This window comes from Poecilia reticulata, linkage group LG22 (assembly GCF_000633615.1).
Source record: "Poecilia reticulata strain Guanapo linkage group LG22, Guppy_female_1.0+MT, whole genome shotgun sequence".
NCBI classification, from domain to species: Eukaryota; Metazoa; Chordata; class Actinopteri; order Cyprinodontiformes; family Poeciliidae; genus Poecilia; species Poecilia reticulata.
Window position 1 is genome coordinate 9,209,951 of NC_024352.1, and position 18,593 is coordinate 9,228,543.

Below are 18,593 nucleotides of genomic sequence, written 5' to 3' on the forward strand. Positions count from 1 at the left end.
TGTTGTTCTTTAGCTCAACATTAAATCCTGTTTCATTGGTTGATTTCACAAAGTTCAACCACTCATGAATATGTAATGCTGGATTATTTTACCAATTAATAAATGACAAACTTGAATACTTTCACTTTAGTTGAAATATATCCAGTTTTTTTCACATTAAATAATTCAGCAAACCAGTCCAGTTGGATAAATCATAACTCGTGAAATTCAATTTAACTAAGGTTCATCTTAGTTCTTTGAATTATTTTTTCTTCCTAGCATTTCCAGTGTTTTCCTTAATTTACTTAAGTTAATATTTCATAACTGTTCACATGCAGAGCAACTGTAAACATTCATATAAACATATTTTTGCCGTTTCCTCTGTGGAGCTTTTGGAAAAAGCGTGATTGAAGTCTCCAAAGGTAATCATAAATGCATTAAGTGGATTTTGTGCGCTGGAAGCTCTTGATTGGATTACCTCAAATTCAGCGCTGGCAGAGGCATAAAGATGGAAAAACACTCAAAGTCACTGATAAACACATCTCTCCTGTTTTGTGTACTGTAAGCAGAGAAAACTCTTAAATTGCTACATGATATGTATTTTTCATTGCTTTTCTCCTTCCCCTTTGCTGCCACGTTGTTTTCCTGAACAAACATCCTGCAACTGAACCAGCAAAGAAACACTAAATCTTCAGAAATCACTCAAGATTTAATTCAACCGTGTGTTTTCTCTGACATTCACTATTATTATTTATCAGTGAGGATTGGAAAATTAACTCAAGATTAACAATGTAAGACTTAAACTATAGATTTATAGATGAGACGTTTTCTCAATCATCTTTTACCCGGTTCAAAAGTAAAAAACTTTTAGGCAAAAAGTGATTCAAAATGATTAATGTGTTGTAATCATAATGATGTATCTATGAAGTTTAATGTATTTTATTGGGATTATTTTATGATGAACCAAGACAAAGTTGTGCTGAATTGCCAAGTGGAAGTTAACGAATGGGTTTTCATCGGTTTTTACGGATAAAAATCCCTAAAGTGGAGCCGCAGATGGACTCCATCAGAAGACGCTGCGGCTGTAAGGCGATCGCTTTTAAAGTGAAATTACAGGAGAGACAAACTGAAGGTTTGAAGAGAGAAGGAAATTGAATCGGACAGGAAGTCATGTCGGCAGCTCTTATGGGACGCCTGTGGACGTTCAGAGTTCATCGCCGCCGTGTGAAGATGAGAAACGGATCTTCGAGTAAAAGTAAAGCGGGGGTCACTGCTGGGTTAAGGAACAACCAGCTCTTTGTGGTTTGCGCCAACCTGACCGTCTGGGTCGCATGCAGCCGACGCCTCACACTGCAGGTGTCGCCCAGTTTTTAAGAAATCAGTGTTCTGTTCTGCAGTTGTAGCTGTTTATGGTCCATAGAGGTTACAGCAGTCTGATGTTGGAACCAGTTTCATGTTAGTCTGCAGTTTGTTGCAAAGACTGACCTCACACATCCTGAGCAACTGTTGAATGCCATGGCAACCACCTCCCTTGGGTTCATGCAAAAACAAAACCCTGATTTGGATTTCCAGGCTCTTAAAGTGTGAGGGAAGCCTGATATATCAGCACTAACATCATTATCGACCGATACTGGTCATTTTTTAACATGTTGGTATCAGTCCAGTAAGCTGGGTCGATATTAACAACCAATATTTATTTCCATCTTGTTGTCGTTTCTTTCTGGAGGGGGAGTGGAGGAGGCTGGTCATGTAATGGTGATGCGGCAAAGGATTGTGGGGAATCTAACTGAAGAAGTTGGCGCTGTGGTCATTTTTTTTCAAAGTGTGGAAAGGATAGTGAAATGTATATATGTACTGGTAAATATCAATTATTTGCCATAGCAGTAATATTATAAATGAAATCGGTTCAGATTGTCATATCAGTGCATCTCTATTGCTGAAATAATTTCAGTTCATAATTTCTTGATGACTTTGAAGTATTTGAGTTTAATGTAGGAGTGCATCGTTTGCAGTTACTGATCTTTAAAAATCCTGACCTGCCAAATCCAATTTTGGCTGATAACCAATTCTTTTTGTCTTAAATGTTGCTAAATATAGTAAGAAAGCTGCTGATTTATCAATAGTGAGCTGACTATTAACTGTAAACATGAGCTGGTGAGCCGGTGGATCAGCCAAGCCTCTCAGGTGAGAGCAGAAGAGGACAGCAGTTTATTGTTAGACCTTTGCTGAGGTGGATAAGATCGGCTTCACATCAAAGTATCGGCAAATCACCGATTTCCCAAATTTAAGGACAAATTGGTCCAGCCCTAGTTTGATGATTTTTTTCTACTTTAAAACATCCACCTCTCAGTTTAGTGTCTTTGCTTCTTGCCACTCATTCAGTTTGTGCTCCTGTAATGTTTGAAAGACGGCAGACTCCATGGGGCGCTTCTTCTGATTGGGCTGCTTCACGTGTTTTTTTCCCCACTCCCCAGAATGAACCCCTTCCCACTCCTCCCATCTTTCATGTCATGATTGGCAGCTCCCCATTGACCCGGCAGAGGATCTCTGGATGCTGCGTCCCTGCTTGCGCGGGGTGAGCGGGGCTGCCACTCTGATGCAGCCGGCAACGCAGCGAGCTGGCAGGCGCGTCTCGGGGGGGATCGCGCCACAGTCACACAAGGGTAATTACCCGAGCGCTGGGGTGAGGGTCACATGAAGCGATTTCAGCACCTCCGAATTAAACACGGTCCACGGACTGTGAACAATCCACAGGCTGCTCCGCATCAAGCCCCGCGCTATTCATAGAGCCTTTTAAAAAGTGAAGGCCCTGTACAGTTTCTAGGTGTGAATTGTGTTGAATTTCAAAGAGAAGGGTAAAGTTTGGGAGATGTGGGGGGGGGGGAGTTTGTGTTTGTTTTCAGCCCTGCTAAATTAAACATGCTCCAAAGAATCAGAACAATCTGCATGCCACCCAGACTGCAGACACGTCGCCATCCAGAGGGGATTTGGCTTGCACGGGATTTCAGTTCTTGCAATTTGAATAAAATTTACCATTTGATCTTTGAATTAAGCACGCTCCAAGGCTCTGGAGAAAATTCAAAGCTACTCCGAGAACAATCCACGGGCCCATTTCAGAAGCAACGGGCTCACGCAAATGATTCAGCTGTGGATCGCGATGCACATTACAGCCGAGAGCTTCTTGATTATTATGGAGCAGCGGAACAGATCTGACATCATAATTCATTTAAAAACGTTTCTGCCTTTCTTTTAAAGCAGCGTTTATCCTGGACAACAAGGAAATATCTTCAGGATAAAAACATTTAAAGAGGAAAAAGTTCCAATAACTCCATGTCACCGTTAAATTAATAATTTAATCCAGATTTATCGTTCAGTTTCCTGTTTGGGGTGATGACCAAGTGACACACCGACACCTTAGATTGCAACAAGGTGATACTGCATTCAATACGACTCACAAATATGGGACAAAATATGCAGAATTTAGTCAAAATACAGGACAAGTAGCATTTCAAAATGCATGCTTCAGCCCTAGTTCTGCATACTTATAGTAAGTCTGATTAACTTGATCCCAAAAGACATAATTGGCACAAACAACCTGGTGCAGCACAAACTCCCCCAACATATCTATACTAAAACATGGTGGTGGCAGTCATTCTCTGGGCTTATTTTTCCTGATGTTGACCTGAGTTAATAAAGTTATGAACAGTTTTGGATGTCCAGTCAGTGCTGACCCAACATCCAGAGATTTTTATTTCATCAGTTTGGCAGTCAGTCCAAGTGTGTCTCAAAATCAACTAAAAATTGTTCAGAGTTCAGAACTAAATCTGCCAGAAAATAAACTTTATATGGCAAGTATCACCAAGTTGAAATGCTGTTGGAGAGAACCAAATGCTGATATCAAAATGTCAAAGCAAAACCAGGTTTTTCTCCTCAGATATTTGTTTAGATTTCAATCGAATTGTATATTGTATATCACAGGTGTCAAACTCCAGTCCTCAAGGGCCGCTGTCCTGCAGTGTTTAGATGTGCCACAGGTACAAAACACTGGAATGAAATGGCTTTAATTACCTCCTTCTAGTGTAAATCAGTTCTCCAGAGCCTTGCTAATGACCTAATTATTCTATTCAGGTGTGGTGCAGCAGAGGCACATCTAAAAGTTGCAGGACACCGGCCCTCGAGGACTGGAGTTTGACACCCCTGTTGTATATGATACATGATAGGGGTGAAAAGTTTGAAATCATTTATCTCAATGTTGTTGTTTTTACGCTATTTTAACAGGGGTGTGTACACTTCTTAGCTGAATAGTTCTTATTTATACAAGAGAGCTGCATTTCTAGCTAATGTGTAAAATCTCCATCAAGCCCAATGATTGAATTTTGGAGACAAAAGGTTTTTTTTTTTTTTTTTAATCTGCCTCCTGTCTGCCCTTTTAATCTTCTTTGGAGTTTCACTCCCGTCTGTTGTTAATCTGCTCCCAGGCTGGTCTCTGCTGGTGGTATGATCTTTATATTTTTGCAGCATGCCAGAAAACAATGAGACTATTTGGTCAGCTTTCTTTTTTTGTTGTTGTTGTTTTGTGTAGGATTGCAACTACCGATTATTTTAGAAATCAATTATTCTGACGATTAATTGATTAATCGGGCACAATCTACAGATTTAATATGTAACCACTTTAGCATTTTTTTATGCAATATTAGAAATACATTATTTTTTTAAAAATGTTTTATTGCCTAAAATGCAATCACACAGCATTCCTTTAGTGAATTTGAACCAGGTGAAGCTAAAACTGAGTTTTGAAATTGATTATTTCAATAATCAATTTCGATTAATCAAAACGATTAATCAAGACGATTAATTTTCAATTAATTGTTTGAACCTTAGTTTTGTGTGTCTTTTAGCTAAAAAGGTATTTTTATTTAATTTCTTCCAATATTTAATTTCTTCTTTTCTATAGCTTGAGTCCTGTAATGTAGCAGAACCTTTTGTTGTTCTGGATGAGAGAAATTTTCTGCAACGACGGGATCTCAAGTGATTGATGCGGACATCGCTAATGCAGTTCAAACACGACCGGTTTTTCTCTGTGCCATCTGTGCATCTCTTAGCGATGGTATGCATGTTACAGTGCGACCCCTCTCATCAAACCTGCATTTGGGGCTTGTCAGAATCCACTTAACCACTCAGACATGAATGGTTAAGCTCCTCCACTGATCCTCTTTCTTCCCCTCCAGGGGATCCTGTCGGTCTTTGGCCCTCTGTGCTTTGGAATGGAAGTAAAAATCTTACCGTGTACCATATCGCTGCTGCCATGTAAAGCTGCTGATTGATTGCATAACTGCATTTATGTGTAGACTTTCTCTTTTTTTTTTTTTTAACTTGACTGTTGAGGTTAATCATGTTTGTGCAGCCCTATGAGTCACGTTCGAGTGTTTTATGGGGTTTTATGTGGTACACCACAAAGTTAATGGTAATTGCGAAGTGCAAGGAAAGGAATAAAAGGTTTTCACTTCTGAAAATGTGGCGTGCATTTGTAGCACTCTGCATTTCAGTCAACACTTTTAAGAATCACTTTTCACTTGGAAGTGAAAAGTGATTCTTTAGGAAGGAGCAGTTACAGGTGCTGCTGCTTTGCAGAAAGCGCAGACGGAACCGTAAAATTTAATAAACAAAATGATAAAACGTAGAATTTCACAGATTGTCGGCAAGAAGTGAAGGATATGCAGGAGTTTCTGTTGTGTTTTCACCACTGCAGCTCAACCGTATTTTGAAACCTTTTGGAAGTTTTCATCAATTTTGACCAGCTTTCCTGAAAGAAACAGCTGCCCCCACAGCATAATATTGCCACCACTATGTTTCACCATGGAATCAGTGTGATTTCTTCCACACGCAGAAATCACACTTTTTTCTTTCTGCACGCAGGCCAACACATGCAGTCGTATCACCTCCTTCCAGCTTGTGTGTTCCTGGTTTCTGGCGAACAGCAAATGGGAATTCTTATGCTACTTTACCATAAAAGCCAGACTTGTGGATTTGCATGATGGATGGTGTTTTTCTTTTCATAATCTCTAGATTCTGGATCTGTCTAGAGTTACCAAAAGACTCCTGGCAGTTTTTTTGTTTTGTTTTTTTCTTCAGCTCTCTCCTCCTGCCTGCACGGCCTGTCAGTGGTGTCCAAATTTTTCACCAAGTTAAATCACAAAAGAGCCTCTTGGGGCTCCGGAGCCGCAGACCACTGACCTGTTGTCTGTAAAGCCTTGTTGGTGCCAGATTGCAGAGAGCAACTAGAAATTCCTCCCCAGAGGAAAATATATTGCATATCTACAGAACTTATTTTTTTTAATTTATTGGTTTATTTTGAACATAGAAGTATAAACTCACATGAACAAGGGATGCAAAAGACACACATTTCTGTACCACAATAATCTTAACACAATCAAAAAGGAGCAGGAAGAAACTTATGAACTCCCACCCCATAAACTCATATCATGTTTTCAGATGGACACTCATTATTATATAAAAAATACATAAGTTGATTTTCCATTATATCTGGGTTTACATGTCTAAATGCATCCATATCTACACACACTCATGGCTTCACTTTACATAAACCCATTAGTGCTAAACTCTCACCAATATTTCTATATGTTAAAAAAAAAACTTAATTTCCTTTTAAATTGTATTACATTTTGACTTTAACTCCTCATTTAACTTAATTTTACATCATGAACTGAAATACAAAAGCTCTTTCTTGTGCGTAAACTACGACTCCTTAAGCTTGAGTTTGCTATATCCCTCTTTCATAAAACATGCTCTGTATGAGCTCAGGCAGCAGTTTATTAGATGCAGTAAACATAATTTGAGCAATTTTAAATTCCACTTAACTTAATACCAGCTCTTTGTAACATGAAGTCACTCTCCAGCAGTGTTGCTACGGGTCTGGCTTTGTAACTATTCACGGACTGAGTGCCGGTCGACTTCCTCCCCGTCTCTTGAGTGCAGAGCGGCGCCCTCTGCGATCAAAGCCCGGATGAGGGCTCAGGTTGGCGCACACGTAGTCAGGAGACCCGGCTGTGACGGAAAACGGAGCTGGCTGGCTGACGGAGAGGAATGGCGTCCGTCTCCAGCCTCCGCTGCGCGCGCGGAGGTGACGAGCCGCCCCTCTGCTGTGAAGCCAGGCGGAAAACTGACCTTTCTGGCACGCGCTGCCTCGGCCCTTTGGCACCGCGCGCTAAACCGGGCCCTCCACCGTCTCCTCCATCCATCTGCAGCTCAGCCTAATCTGCAGCGGGAGGTCACACTCCTGCTTCCGGCCTCCTTCTCCTCCCTCTGGAGTCGGGGGTCCGCGCGCTAAAGCGGAACAATAAGCGCTATCATGATTTAACATAAGACGCTGGTTACATCTCTGAGTAACACCGCAAGCAAACGAGGTCACCACCCTGATGTATAATGTATGCTTCAAGTATCTGTAAAGGCGCCTCTCTTTTTATTTGAACTCTCGTCAGCTGTTGACAGAGGAAGAAAATCCTACGGCTTTACTCTCATGAATCATTCACTTTCACCTCCATCCAAAACGTTTGCTTTATTTTCACCTCACAGTTGTCGCCTCCTGCCCTCATGCCTCTGTGTGACCTGGGAAAGGGGCACGTAAGTAGCCATTTGCTGCCCCCTACTGGTGTGTTGCGTTTACACAAACGTATATGGGTCTGTGCTCAGCATCCAGGCATTAATGCGGATTACATACTGCTGGCCTGTTTCTTTGAAACGGTATCTTTTATTTATGCTCGTTTCCTCTGAGGTGGGGGTTGCTTGGTAGCTGTTGCACACGTCTTGTGTTGATAATAGCAGTAATAACAATAATTATTTTTCACATCTTAAATGTGTTTTATAGAATCAGAATATTATAGAAAGTACAAATTATGTACTTTATAACATTTGATTTATCACCAGAGCCAGAAAAGGGGGAGGAAACGGATAACTACTGTTGAGCATTTAGTTTGTTTTAAAAATACATAAATAATCTCAAACATAAGGTTTCGTATTCTTTAAAAGAGCACATAAATCATGTCCTGATTGTTAAACTGGTTGGTGTTTTTTAGCGCCCAGGACTGTGTTCCTGCTCCCACAACATCAAGCAGGAAAGACCTCAGCGATGATGAAGCCGTCATTTAAGCATAAAGACAGCTTCTGACTTTTTAGAGTGTATCATGCTATGCTAAAAATGATCACACTGCAAAAAATACCCCTCTCAAGACAAGTTAAGTGTAGAAAATAAGAATCTTCCAATTGTACTGGCACTTTTTCTCCATTTTCAAGTTTTATTGACTTAATACAAGCTCCTGTATCTTGCTGTAAAGTTACTTTGGTGTTATTTCAAGTTTACTGGGAAATTTGCACTATAAACTAGACATTTTGTGTTTTTGCAGTACAATAGAGCTGACAGTTTTTCTAAGTGTGGTCACGTTCATCCTGAACATAGAAACGTAAATCTCAGATGTTTGTATGAGAAAACTGACTAAATAAAAAAACAAAAAAAACATTTTAGACAAGTAAGCAAGCCTTTTCTCCCTAATGAGATGTAGGCAGCTGGATCTGAAACCAACTTTAGAAGAACATCTGTTAGACGGATGAGACACATTTGGCAAAATAAAAAAACAAATGGCTTGCGATCAAGTTTTATAATTGAGAGTGCTGGTGGGGAATGGTTATTCTCTGGACTGCTTTAAAAGCACTTATAACTGGGAAGCCTTCAATCAACCAGTTGACCACAAAGTCCTTTTTATGCCTTTGTGGCATAAATTTTCTTGGGTTAAATGTGAGGCCACCTGTCTGCCAGCTGAACACTGGTGTAAATCTCAGTGTGCCAAGTACAGAAAAAAAAATTCTACAACAGAATCTGGGTTTTTGTCTGGGCACAAAGTTCAGTTTAAGGCTTTGCTAAAAACTTTAAAACTATATGGATGGTAATAGAGACATTTCAAACTTTGAGAAAACTACAATAGAACAGTAAAGCCATGCAGCTAGGAAGAACATACTGTATATAGTATCATTTTTATAAATTGCTCTTTTTAGTTGTCCACTCTGCAAAAACACAAAATCTTACCAAGTGTTTTTGGTCTAGTTTCAAGTGCAAACATCTTATTAAACTTGAAATAGGACAAACTAACACTAAAAGCAACTTTTCAACAAGAAATAGGAGCTTGTTTAAGGACGAAATTACTTAATAATAAGAAAAACATTACTAGTTTCACTGACAGATTATCTCACTTATAACAAGATACTTTCCCCACTAAAACAAGCTCCTGTTTCTTGTGAAAAAAGTTACTTGTACGTTAGTTTTTGTACTGATTAAAATGCAGTAAGATGTTTAAACTAGAAACTAGACCACAGTTACTTGGTATTGTATATATATATTTTTTTTTGCAGTGCTGGCTTGTTGTGTCTTAAGTTAGGAAAACGTGTGAAAAAGGCCGTTTCAATCAGCTGGGGTTGTGGCCAAATGCTGTTGAAGCGTCTTAATGTTACATTTGAAACTCTAAATTTGGACATTAATGCATGAAACAATGGTGACTCAAGAAGAAGCCATTCTTATAGTCTCTGGCTTCAGTTTGAGTTCATAACATGAAGATGTACATGGTGATTTGTCCAGTGAGGCGGAGGAAGTCAGTAGAAATGTCTGAGATACCTAGCAGACCGGCAAACCATGCAGGTTTAAAATTGCATTGTGAGTCCAGTCTGTCTGTAATTCACCACTTCAAACCTACAAGTGTATTTTCTTTTAGTGACTATGTCACCAAACCACTGTAAATGGCTGCTGTTACATTGTATAAAATGTAACAGCAGTGAATGGAAGTAGCCAAAAGTCTCACTTTGCAACAATTTAAATGCACCACAGTATTGTAGCTGCCAACACATTTTGATGTCAGTCTGTCATGCCACTCAAACTCTAAGTCCATCTACTGTTTTCTTAAAATAATATGTAATTTAACCCTAAAAATAAAATTAAATCTAATGATAAGCTGTCATGGATAACAAAATATGGTCCTCATTGGGTATAATGTTTGGAGAAAGTGGTTTTGACTGTGTTTTTGTATTAATGTGATTCAGACTGTCGGAGCACACGAAAAGGAAGAACCATAGTTGGCAAACTTTATGCTCACAAACAGCCATGTTTGCCTCCATAGTCTGCCTCTTCTTGCCGTCTCTGTGGCATGAAGTGGTCTGTTTCCTTGTCCCTTCTTCCTGGGATCTTTCTAACATTGAAGCTAAGTACAGCATTTTTTTTTATAAACTGGGGGGAAAAAATGTAAAGAATCTTGTTGGTTCGATTCATCCGTATTTGGTAGTGCCATCAGTTTTAGCGAGGCTAGGATCCAAAGACTCACTCTGTATCCAAAAATTGTTCCGAAATGACTTGCCTCCTCAGAGAGACTCTGGGAAAGCAGACTGTGATTTAGTTTTGACTCAGTTTGATGATTTATAGGTTTTATCTCGTTCGTTTTGAATCGCTGCTCTTTAATTGTACCTTTTTTTTTTAAGTAAAGAGTATTACTTTTGCCTATATTAGTACGTAAAGCACCAGAAATCAAAACGTACCTTTTGACACATAATTCACCTCATCATCGTGAATTGGGGCAAACAGAGCAGCACTTCCATGCACTTTGAGGTGGTAGTTTATTTGAAGAGCAGATCCATGAGTCAGCCAGTTTCCCCCATGGGCCGCAGCTGGAGCGAGTCGACGGCTCCACCCAGCTGCAACCAGCGTCATATGTGGTTGCAAATTCCCCAACCTCCCCGCAGCCAGACTGTCTAATTTATGCGCATCGGTCTCCCCTCTCCACCCCTCCTCTCGCTGCAGGATGTATTGTCCTCCGCTCTCTAAACTGAGTTAAGTTTCTGAGCTGAGCGTTTCACTTAACAGAGCTGTGGGAGGACTAAACTCTGCTGCTGCTGCTGCTGCTGGATAGCTGTTGTTGGCAGCCAGATGCCTGTTTGTGGTGAGTGTTTTTGTTTTTTTTAATGTTTTGCGCTGGAATGTGATCCTGTGAATGTGGTTTTTCCTCTGGAGATTCATTGAAGAAATCTGTTTTCTTGCTACAAAGCGAGATGTTGTGCGTGCTTTTTTGACCGCTTGACGTGGGGATTTGATTCTGTTTTAGGTCATTATTTCACTTTGACGACTCGGGGAACCTTTAACACACACACACGCACACAAAACTGTAACTCTGTAACTTTCAAACATCCTCGACGCAAAATCCATAAAGCCGGTCCTGCATCTATCCAGATGTGTCATTCCTTACATTTCTTTTTCAGACAAATCTCTAGTTTTAGTCCACCTTGTCGTTCATGTTCAGTCATCCATTCGTGTTGAGTCAATCATTTATCGTGAAAAGTTCTTTTGAAAGCAAACCCAGGAACAAAGTCTTCTAACATCCTGAAGTACATGATTTGATGGTACTTTGGCCTGGTTTCCTGAAGACAAGTCAGATGAGCTGTACAAACACTCACACCCTGGACCCCCAGGGCATTGCAGAGCTTTTGTTTCGCTGTGTGATGCTGAGAAACGTGACACCACACTCTTCTTTTTAAAACCTCTGTGGCTGAAGTGTCACGCTGCAGCTTCGGCCTGAACACCGACCATTTGCATGCGGCTGAGAAAACGCTGCAAAAAAAACAACCAAATTCGTACTAGAGTAGCTTTTAAGCACGATATAAGAGCTGATTTTATGTATATGTCGTTAATATGGATAAGGAAAAGTATTATGTTTCTAGCACATTTTTCCCACGTTATAAGTGAAGCTAAACTTTTCCGTATCAAGGATTGAAACAAGCTCCTATATCTTGCTTGAAAGTTACTTTTAAGTTAGCTTCATCTCAATAAAAGTGTGCCAAGATATTAGCACTAGAAATTAGAGCAGAATGAAAAAAGATTTTGTTTTTGTGGTGAATATTTTCACAGAAACAGTCGAAGCTTGAGTTCAGGCCTATTAACTTGTTTGTTTAGTTTAGTTTTCTCTATATGCACATCCATCCGTGATGGAGGGCAGCGGGGGTTCATACACGCTCTCCAAACCATGTTGAATAAGCGCCCAGGCTGCTGCGATATCATGTGGCTGCGGGTACAAAGGGCTGCTTATGTGAAGCGGTGGCAGTTGGGGGCAGAAGAGTGGTTGCTGCCAGGCGCAGCTCCTCAGACCGACCCGCTCTTGCTCTTATTTATTGAGCGAACGAACGAACAGCAGGCAGGATTTCTCAGGCCGTTTGGAACCGGGGTCGCCATGAATGGGCCTCTCTTTTCTGGACAGTCGGACCAGTCACAGATTGTCTGGACACGAGGCGACGGAGTCCAGGGTATCGCTTTTCACTGCAGTTGGAGCATTTGCATAACGTCAGGGTGAGGCGTAATGATGATGATGATGATCTGTGCGGCGGTTTATGAGCGGAGTACCTGCTCATTACAGACGCAGCGTGTGTTTGTGTGCGCGGTCCTAAAGGGCCTCCCAGGTTTTTGGAGCTTATAGTCTGCCGTTTGGTTTTGTTTTCCTGGAGATTTTTTTTTATATTTTGGTTTCTAAGGATGGCTAAGAGGTCAGAAGACCTCTTATCAAGAAAGTCAGATTTTTATCCTGTTCATTAAATGCATCAGAGGAGCTGCTTTTTTTTTTTTTTTTTTTTTCAGACTATAAACTCATCGACTACACCCATGCACTTTGATGCAGCTTGTTTGAAATTCATTTAAAAATGAAAAGTGTGGATTTGATTCAAACATTTTCCATGAGCATGCAAAACGTTTTATTTAACCCTAAACGTTTCCTTCTTCCACCCTTTGTTCCTGATGATTCCATTTTTTTTTCTCCAAATATCCTTTCTTTCTTCCTTTTCTTTGTTCTTCTTTTCCTTGCATCCTTCCAGTCTTCCTATTTATGCCCTTCCTTCATCCTTCACTTTTAGTCCGTTCTTTTCTTCTGTCTCCTGTCTGCTTCACTTCCTTGTCCCCATTTATCTTCCTCCTCCCTCCTTCCATTAAACCTTTTCTTTCCTCCTTGTCTCCTTGTCTTATGACCCGTCCTCATTCGAATCTTCCTCCTTTCTATCTTTTTGCTTCCTCAATTGTTTCCTTCTTCTTTCTGCCGTCTCTCCATCAGTCCTTTTCTTTTTTTCTTGTCTCCTTGCTTCCTTCCTTTCTTCCTCATGCCTCCTTAATCATTTCCTTCCATATGCCAATCTGTCATTTGTTGGTCTTCCTTCTTGCCTTTCTTCTTTTCTTCCTTGTGTTGGTTTTTTTCTCTTTCCTCCTTCACATTTTCTTCTTCTATACTGTCCTTCTTTCCTTATTCTTTCGTCTTTGTCTTGAAAGGTTTGATATTTATATCTGGCTCCTGTCACAATATTTGCTGTATCATTTATTAACTTACTAAAGATATTTGAGAACTCTGCAAATTTGCTTCGCATTAAAAAATGTATAGAAACCCTCGGATTAATGATCAATACCTCTATCAATAATCTACGGTGCATTTCTTCTCTTTATGTCATAGTCCTTAGGAAAATGTTATTGTTTTGAAGGAAAAACCAGAAATCTACTAGTTTTACATAAATCATCGATGTCGGTACATCGACTACACGTATCAGGGGTTGATTTTAATGCTGATCATTTAACATTTCTTTAATTGGGATCAATTAGGTGTGAGCCATTATTGTATTGTTTATTGTGAAAATTTCAATTTCCATTGGAGATGTTAAATGACCTGAAAGCAAAGTGACATTATTAGAAATGTTATGTTCATCATTTTGTCCAGTTTGTTCCACAAGAACATAAATATTGGTAACATTTGTAAACATGGCTGAAGTTGGGAAGAGCAGCGTTTTTCACAGACACGCAGTTAAAGAAGACAGTAAGTAGTTTTTTGATCACTATTTTTATCATTATCGCAATAGTACCACAAAATAACATGATAAAATCATGGTAAAGTTGGACGGAACCCAATGACATAGGAAGAAGACCTGAATTGTGAAAAAAACAGATCAGATGTCAGAGAAAACTGGGAATCGGTGTCAACCAGTGAGACTTTTTTTTTTTTAAACTAGAAACTGATTTTAATTTTTTTTTACACATTAACCGGAAAGAGCATGTTCTGAAAAATTTATCTATCGCACAGAAAAAGAAACCCTCCAAAACCTCTGAGTTGCACAGTTGAAGGAACGTGGAGCGGAGTTATGTGACCGACTCCTTGTGGTTCACGGTTGGATGATCCGCGGCCTCTTAGGTCGAGTCTCGATGGCTTTGAGGATGTTGAGTGTCGGAGTTGCGTCAGTCGGGGCCTCTCCTTCCCCCGCAGGGGTCACATCTGAGCAGGAACGTGACGGTTCTGGTGAAGATACAGGCTTTATCACAGCTTTTGCCCTCCTGGTGCTTTATCTCTCCCGCTTCCCGCTTATCTGTGTTGCCACCGACGGCGGCAAAAGTTTCAAACAATGGCTTATCACGACGGTGGCTGCTGCTGAGAGGGATTCGTTTTGTTCCTCTGTTTTGTGACACCTGTGTGTGTGTGTGTGTGGCAGGATGGCTCTGTGGGGAACCTTGATGACCTGGCCCAGGAGTACTCGCAGTACTACGGCACCTCCCTCAGCGACGTGTGCGAACGGATGGAGGAGCTACGGAAACGCAAACTAGTGCAAGAGATGGAGATGGTGAGGAATCTTTAACCTTTTTTTTTCTTTTTTTTTTCTTTTTGTTGTTTTTTTGTTTTTGTTTCTTTTAGAGTTTGACGTCACTGAAAAAATCTGCTTTGTTCAGGTAGCAGAGAAGATTAAATGTCTTCCTCGGGATAAATACACGGCCTGCAGCGGAGGTGTGCAGCTCGTTGTAAACAGCAGAAGCCTCAATAACATGTTTTGTCTTTGCAGGGTGCCATTTTCTCCTACAAACTACAAAAGAGGGGTATTTATTTTCCTCTGTGGAGCAATTTCCACAGAGGTTCTGGAAAACGTTCACACTGCTGTCAGTTTGTTTTTTAGGTCAGATTAAATCGTAATGGAACAGTTTGCATCAATTTCCTATCCTTAAAGTGACATTTAATTTGCACATTTTAAACAAAATCTTTCAGAGAGACGCGTATACAAAAAAAGTTGCAATATTTTGATCAGATGTGCGATCTTAAACTGTTAACTTAATTAACTAATACTCTTAACTCATCTGTGGCACCTTCTCCAGTTTTAAAAGCTCTTTGAAACATTGTTTGAAAACTACTGATTTGCCTATTTTATACGGCATCTTATATTTGAAATTAAATGAAATTAGCTGTTGTGCTAACTCCATTACACTGCCAACTGCTGACATTTTGATTAATATTAAAATAGTCCTAATTTAAGTAAATGAACAAAATAATACTTTTTTTTTTGAAGCACCTTCAGTCTTATCAGTAGAAATGATTCATAATGACACAGCTTTGTATATCTGCCAAATCTATTAGATTAAAATTATATTTTTATTAATCTCAATGTAACCCCACAGATTTTCTTAAGGATTTAGTTCAGAACTTTGAGTAGGCCATTCCAAAATGTTAGTTTTCATCCCATTAAGCAGTTTGCTTGTTGGATGTAAGATTTGGATCATTTAGATTTTGTAGCCCCACAGCATGATGCTGCCCCACCATGTTTCACTATCTTATTAACGGCACAGGTTGATTAGATTCACTAGAACCATTGATGCTGTTGAATGAACTAAATGAGACTAAATGCAAAATTTGATTGTGCAGATTTATGCAAGCTGGTTATTGCAGAGGGTTTTTTTTTCTTTTTCTAGATTTTCCCCTTTAAAAGATTTAAATGTAATGGTCTATTTTTGGTTTGATTTGGTGATGTTGCCCTTAATGTGCAATATTTGTATCCTTTATTCTGTTTTTATATGTATTTTATATTTTCTTTTTGAGTGATTCTGTATGCGGATTTAGGCCTGTCACGATAACAAAGTTTGCTGGATGATCAATTGTCCCAGAGGTTATTGTGATATAAGATAATATTGTTGTTTTGAGACCATTTTTAAGTGATATAAATGGCAAAATAATGCAAGAATTCATCCTGAAACATCAATAAACTTTAAATTGTAATGAACATTTAACACAGTAAACAGAAACAACAAATAAAATGGATACTGTAGTCTCTGTAAACAAAACGGTCCTTCAAAATAAGAGACTAAATAAGAGCCATTTGAGAGACCAAAGCACCAGACTGAAGATTTAGTCATCCAGTTTTTGGCAGAAAGAGAGAAGAGAAAAACGATAAATTTTAAATGTAATCGCGGTAAATTGATTTATTGTTCATTGTGACAGGCCTTGCTGTTATTGCTTGTGTCACTAAAGGTGGAAAAAGGACAAAAATCTGACATTTTATCAGAAACGTACTATTTTCACATCCACTGTAACTAAAGCGTTGAGAGAGAAAAAACCCTGTAGGTGTTGATGTCCTGCCCCGTTTGGGCTCAGACGTGATTAAACAGCCCTTAAAGTAACACTTTGAAAATGTTTACTGACCATATAAACCAGACGAACCTCAAGCCAAGTGTTTCATTACGATGACACTGTGATTTACTCCTCTGCTCCCACTGCGTTTCAGGGGAAGGTTGACTCAGCGGCTGCGTCGCCACACCTCCGCTCTCAGATCCAGGTGAGTGTCAGGCCCCAGGAGGACGCTGCCGCTTCCTGTTCTGTGCGTCAGCAGGACAAGACCGCTCGATAGGGGGTCGCCAGGTCATGATGATCGCCGAGTAAAGCAACGTGAGAAGCCCAAAAAGTAACATCTGACTCGCTGGGGACGCGGAGGAGCTGTCCTTGAAACTGTAGCTTACAGATGTAAACACGAGGCGAAACATGAGACGTTTATTGGCTGCTGGTTCACATTAGAACACAATGTGAAGCAATAGTTTTGTGATCTTCAGGGATTCAGATTTGAAACTCTTAAACGTCTCATCGATTGATTCTCATCCTTTTAGGAATCTCTTGGACTCAGCAGCGGCACATCGACTCCGGAGACTGAGAGGAGGTACAAACAAAACCGTTAACGACCGGTTCTCTCGGTAAAGGGAGGGTCAGATCTAGGATCTGCAGTCTGGATCTACGTCTGCAGGCTGCGGCCTGATTAGGCTTCCTGCATTATCTCCGTCAGGCCTAAAGCCATGTGCGTTTCCTCCCCTTCCTGCTGACCCCGCAGTCACACTTATGAAGCGTTTCTGCGTAACCTCCGCACTTCCTTCCTTCCCTGCATTGTCTCTTCCGAAGGTTTATAAGGATTACTCACGTTTTTTTGACCTTAGAAAGCTGAATCAGATTTATAAAAACGGACATAGGTGATGACTAATGCCAAAGAGTCGTGATTAATCGATCAGGATTGTTTGAGAGAGGAAGAGAGACTGAAAGTTCAGACATTTCATTCTAACTACCAGTCTTATAATTCTGGATGCAGCTGTAGGAAACAAAAGAATGGATTTGTTACTCCACTTTCACATCCACTCAGAAGATGCGCATACTGCCCCCTAGTGGGCTAAAAGCATATTGTTGCAAATAACCTCACAAGCCTGAAAAAAGTATCAAATCAAAGACATTTTTATTTCTCACATTTTATTCTTAAAATCCCAACGTTGCAGTTAAAAATCTATTTTTATTCCTAAATTTCTTGGCGGGATTTACCTCAGGAAGCTGACTATTGGCTGCCAAACAAGAAAGGAGCATAATTAGATCTGTTAGTCTCTTTGTCTAAGCTGTGCAAATCTCCACTTTCTGCTGAATTTATTTGAGGCTAAAATAATAATTAATTCACTTTTTTAATGTAATCATGCACAGCAGAACATAAAAATAGCTTTCTTTTTTTTAGGAGTAGTGATGAGGAATGCTGTAGTATAGCTAGTATATAATCTAAATACAGCAGCCTTTATCACACTGCAGGACACAGGTTATAAAAACAAAAGCCTAGATAAATTAAAAATCTCAAATGCAAAACCAACTTGACTATGATGGATTAGAAATTTGTCTAACTAGCACTCACTGGTATCTGACCTGTCAAAAACTCAGAAATCCAATCCAGTTTTGATCAGTAAACGCACCACAGCTAAGCATTAATGCACTGTTATCAATCCTCTTTAATGTGGAAGCTGTTGCTGTGTCAACAAGACTCGAATGTAAAGTTAATCCAACAGATTTAGGTCTAAAATAATATTTTAGTAATGTTGTTTCAGAGCCGCCCAGCTGATCACCTGCATGTGGAGTTAAAGATTAGGGTGATGGTCAGCAGGCCCCTCAAGTGCAACTTGCAAACAGCTGCTATAAGAAGGGCTTAATTTGTATTTGGCTTCTATAAAGTAGTAATACAATAAGGCAACTATTTATTGCTGTAGCTTGTAGTTGCTCTCTGTATTCTGTGAAGAGAATGGTTGACCTGAATGCTTGATTCACCACAAAGCAGGTCTGATCTGTTTGAAGACAAATGCACAGAAACAACAGGAGTCAGCTGAGGGAGGGACTGACAGTCATGCATAACAAAGAGCCCAGAGACAGACAGAGAGGGAGTGTGAAAGTGTGTGGGGAATTCAGAGGCCACACTGCTGCTGCTGCTGCCACAAAACTCCAACC

At 40.0% G+C, this 18,593-nt stretch overlaps 1 protein-coding gene across 8 annotated transcripts in view; it reads left to right on the plus strand.

Annotated features, from left to right (window-relative positions):
- Positions 1-18,593, plus strand: part of sash1b (SAM and SH3 domain containing 1b) — a 61,406-nt gene that overhangs the window by 29,977 nt on the left and 12,836 nt on the right. For 7 of the 8 annotated variants that reach the window (XM_008399054.2, XM_008399055.2, XM_008399056.2 and 4 more), the window contains 3 exons: positions 14,533-14,661; positions 16,585-16,635; positions 16,961-17,010. In XM_008399054.2, the coding sequence (XP_008397276.1) occupies positions 14,533-14,661; positions 16,585-16,635; positions 16,961-17,010 (230 nt within the window). Of the gene's footprint in view, positions 1-10,834; positions 10,971-14,532; positions 14,662-16,584; positions 16,636-16,960; positions 17,011-18,593 lie in introns of those variants that run through there. The other variant, XM_008399062.2, reaches the window with a different exon arrangement.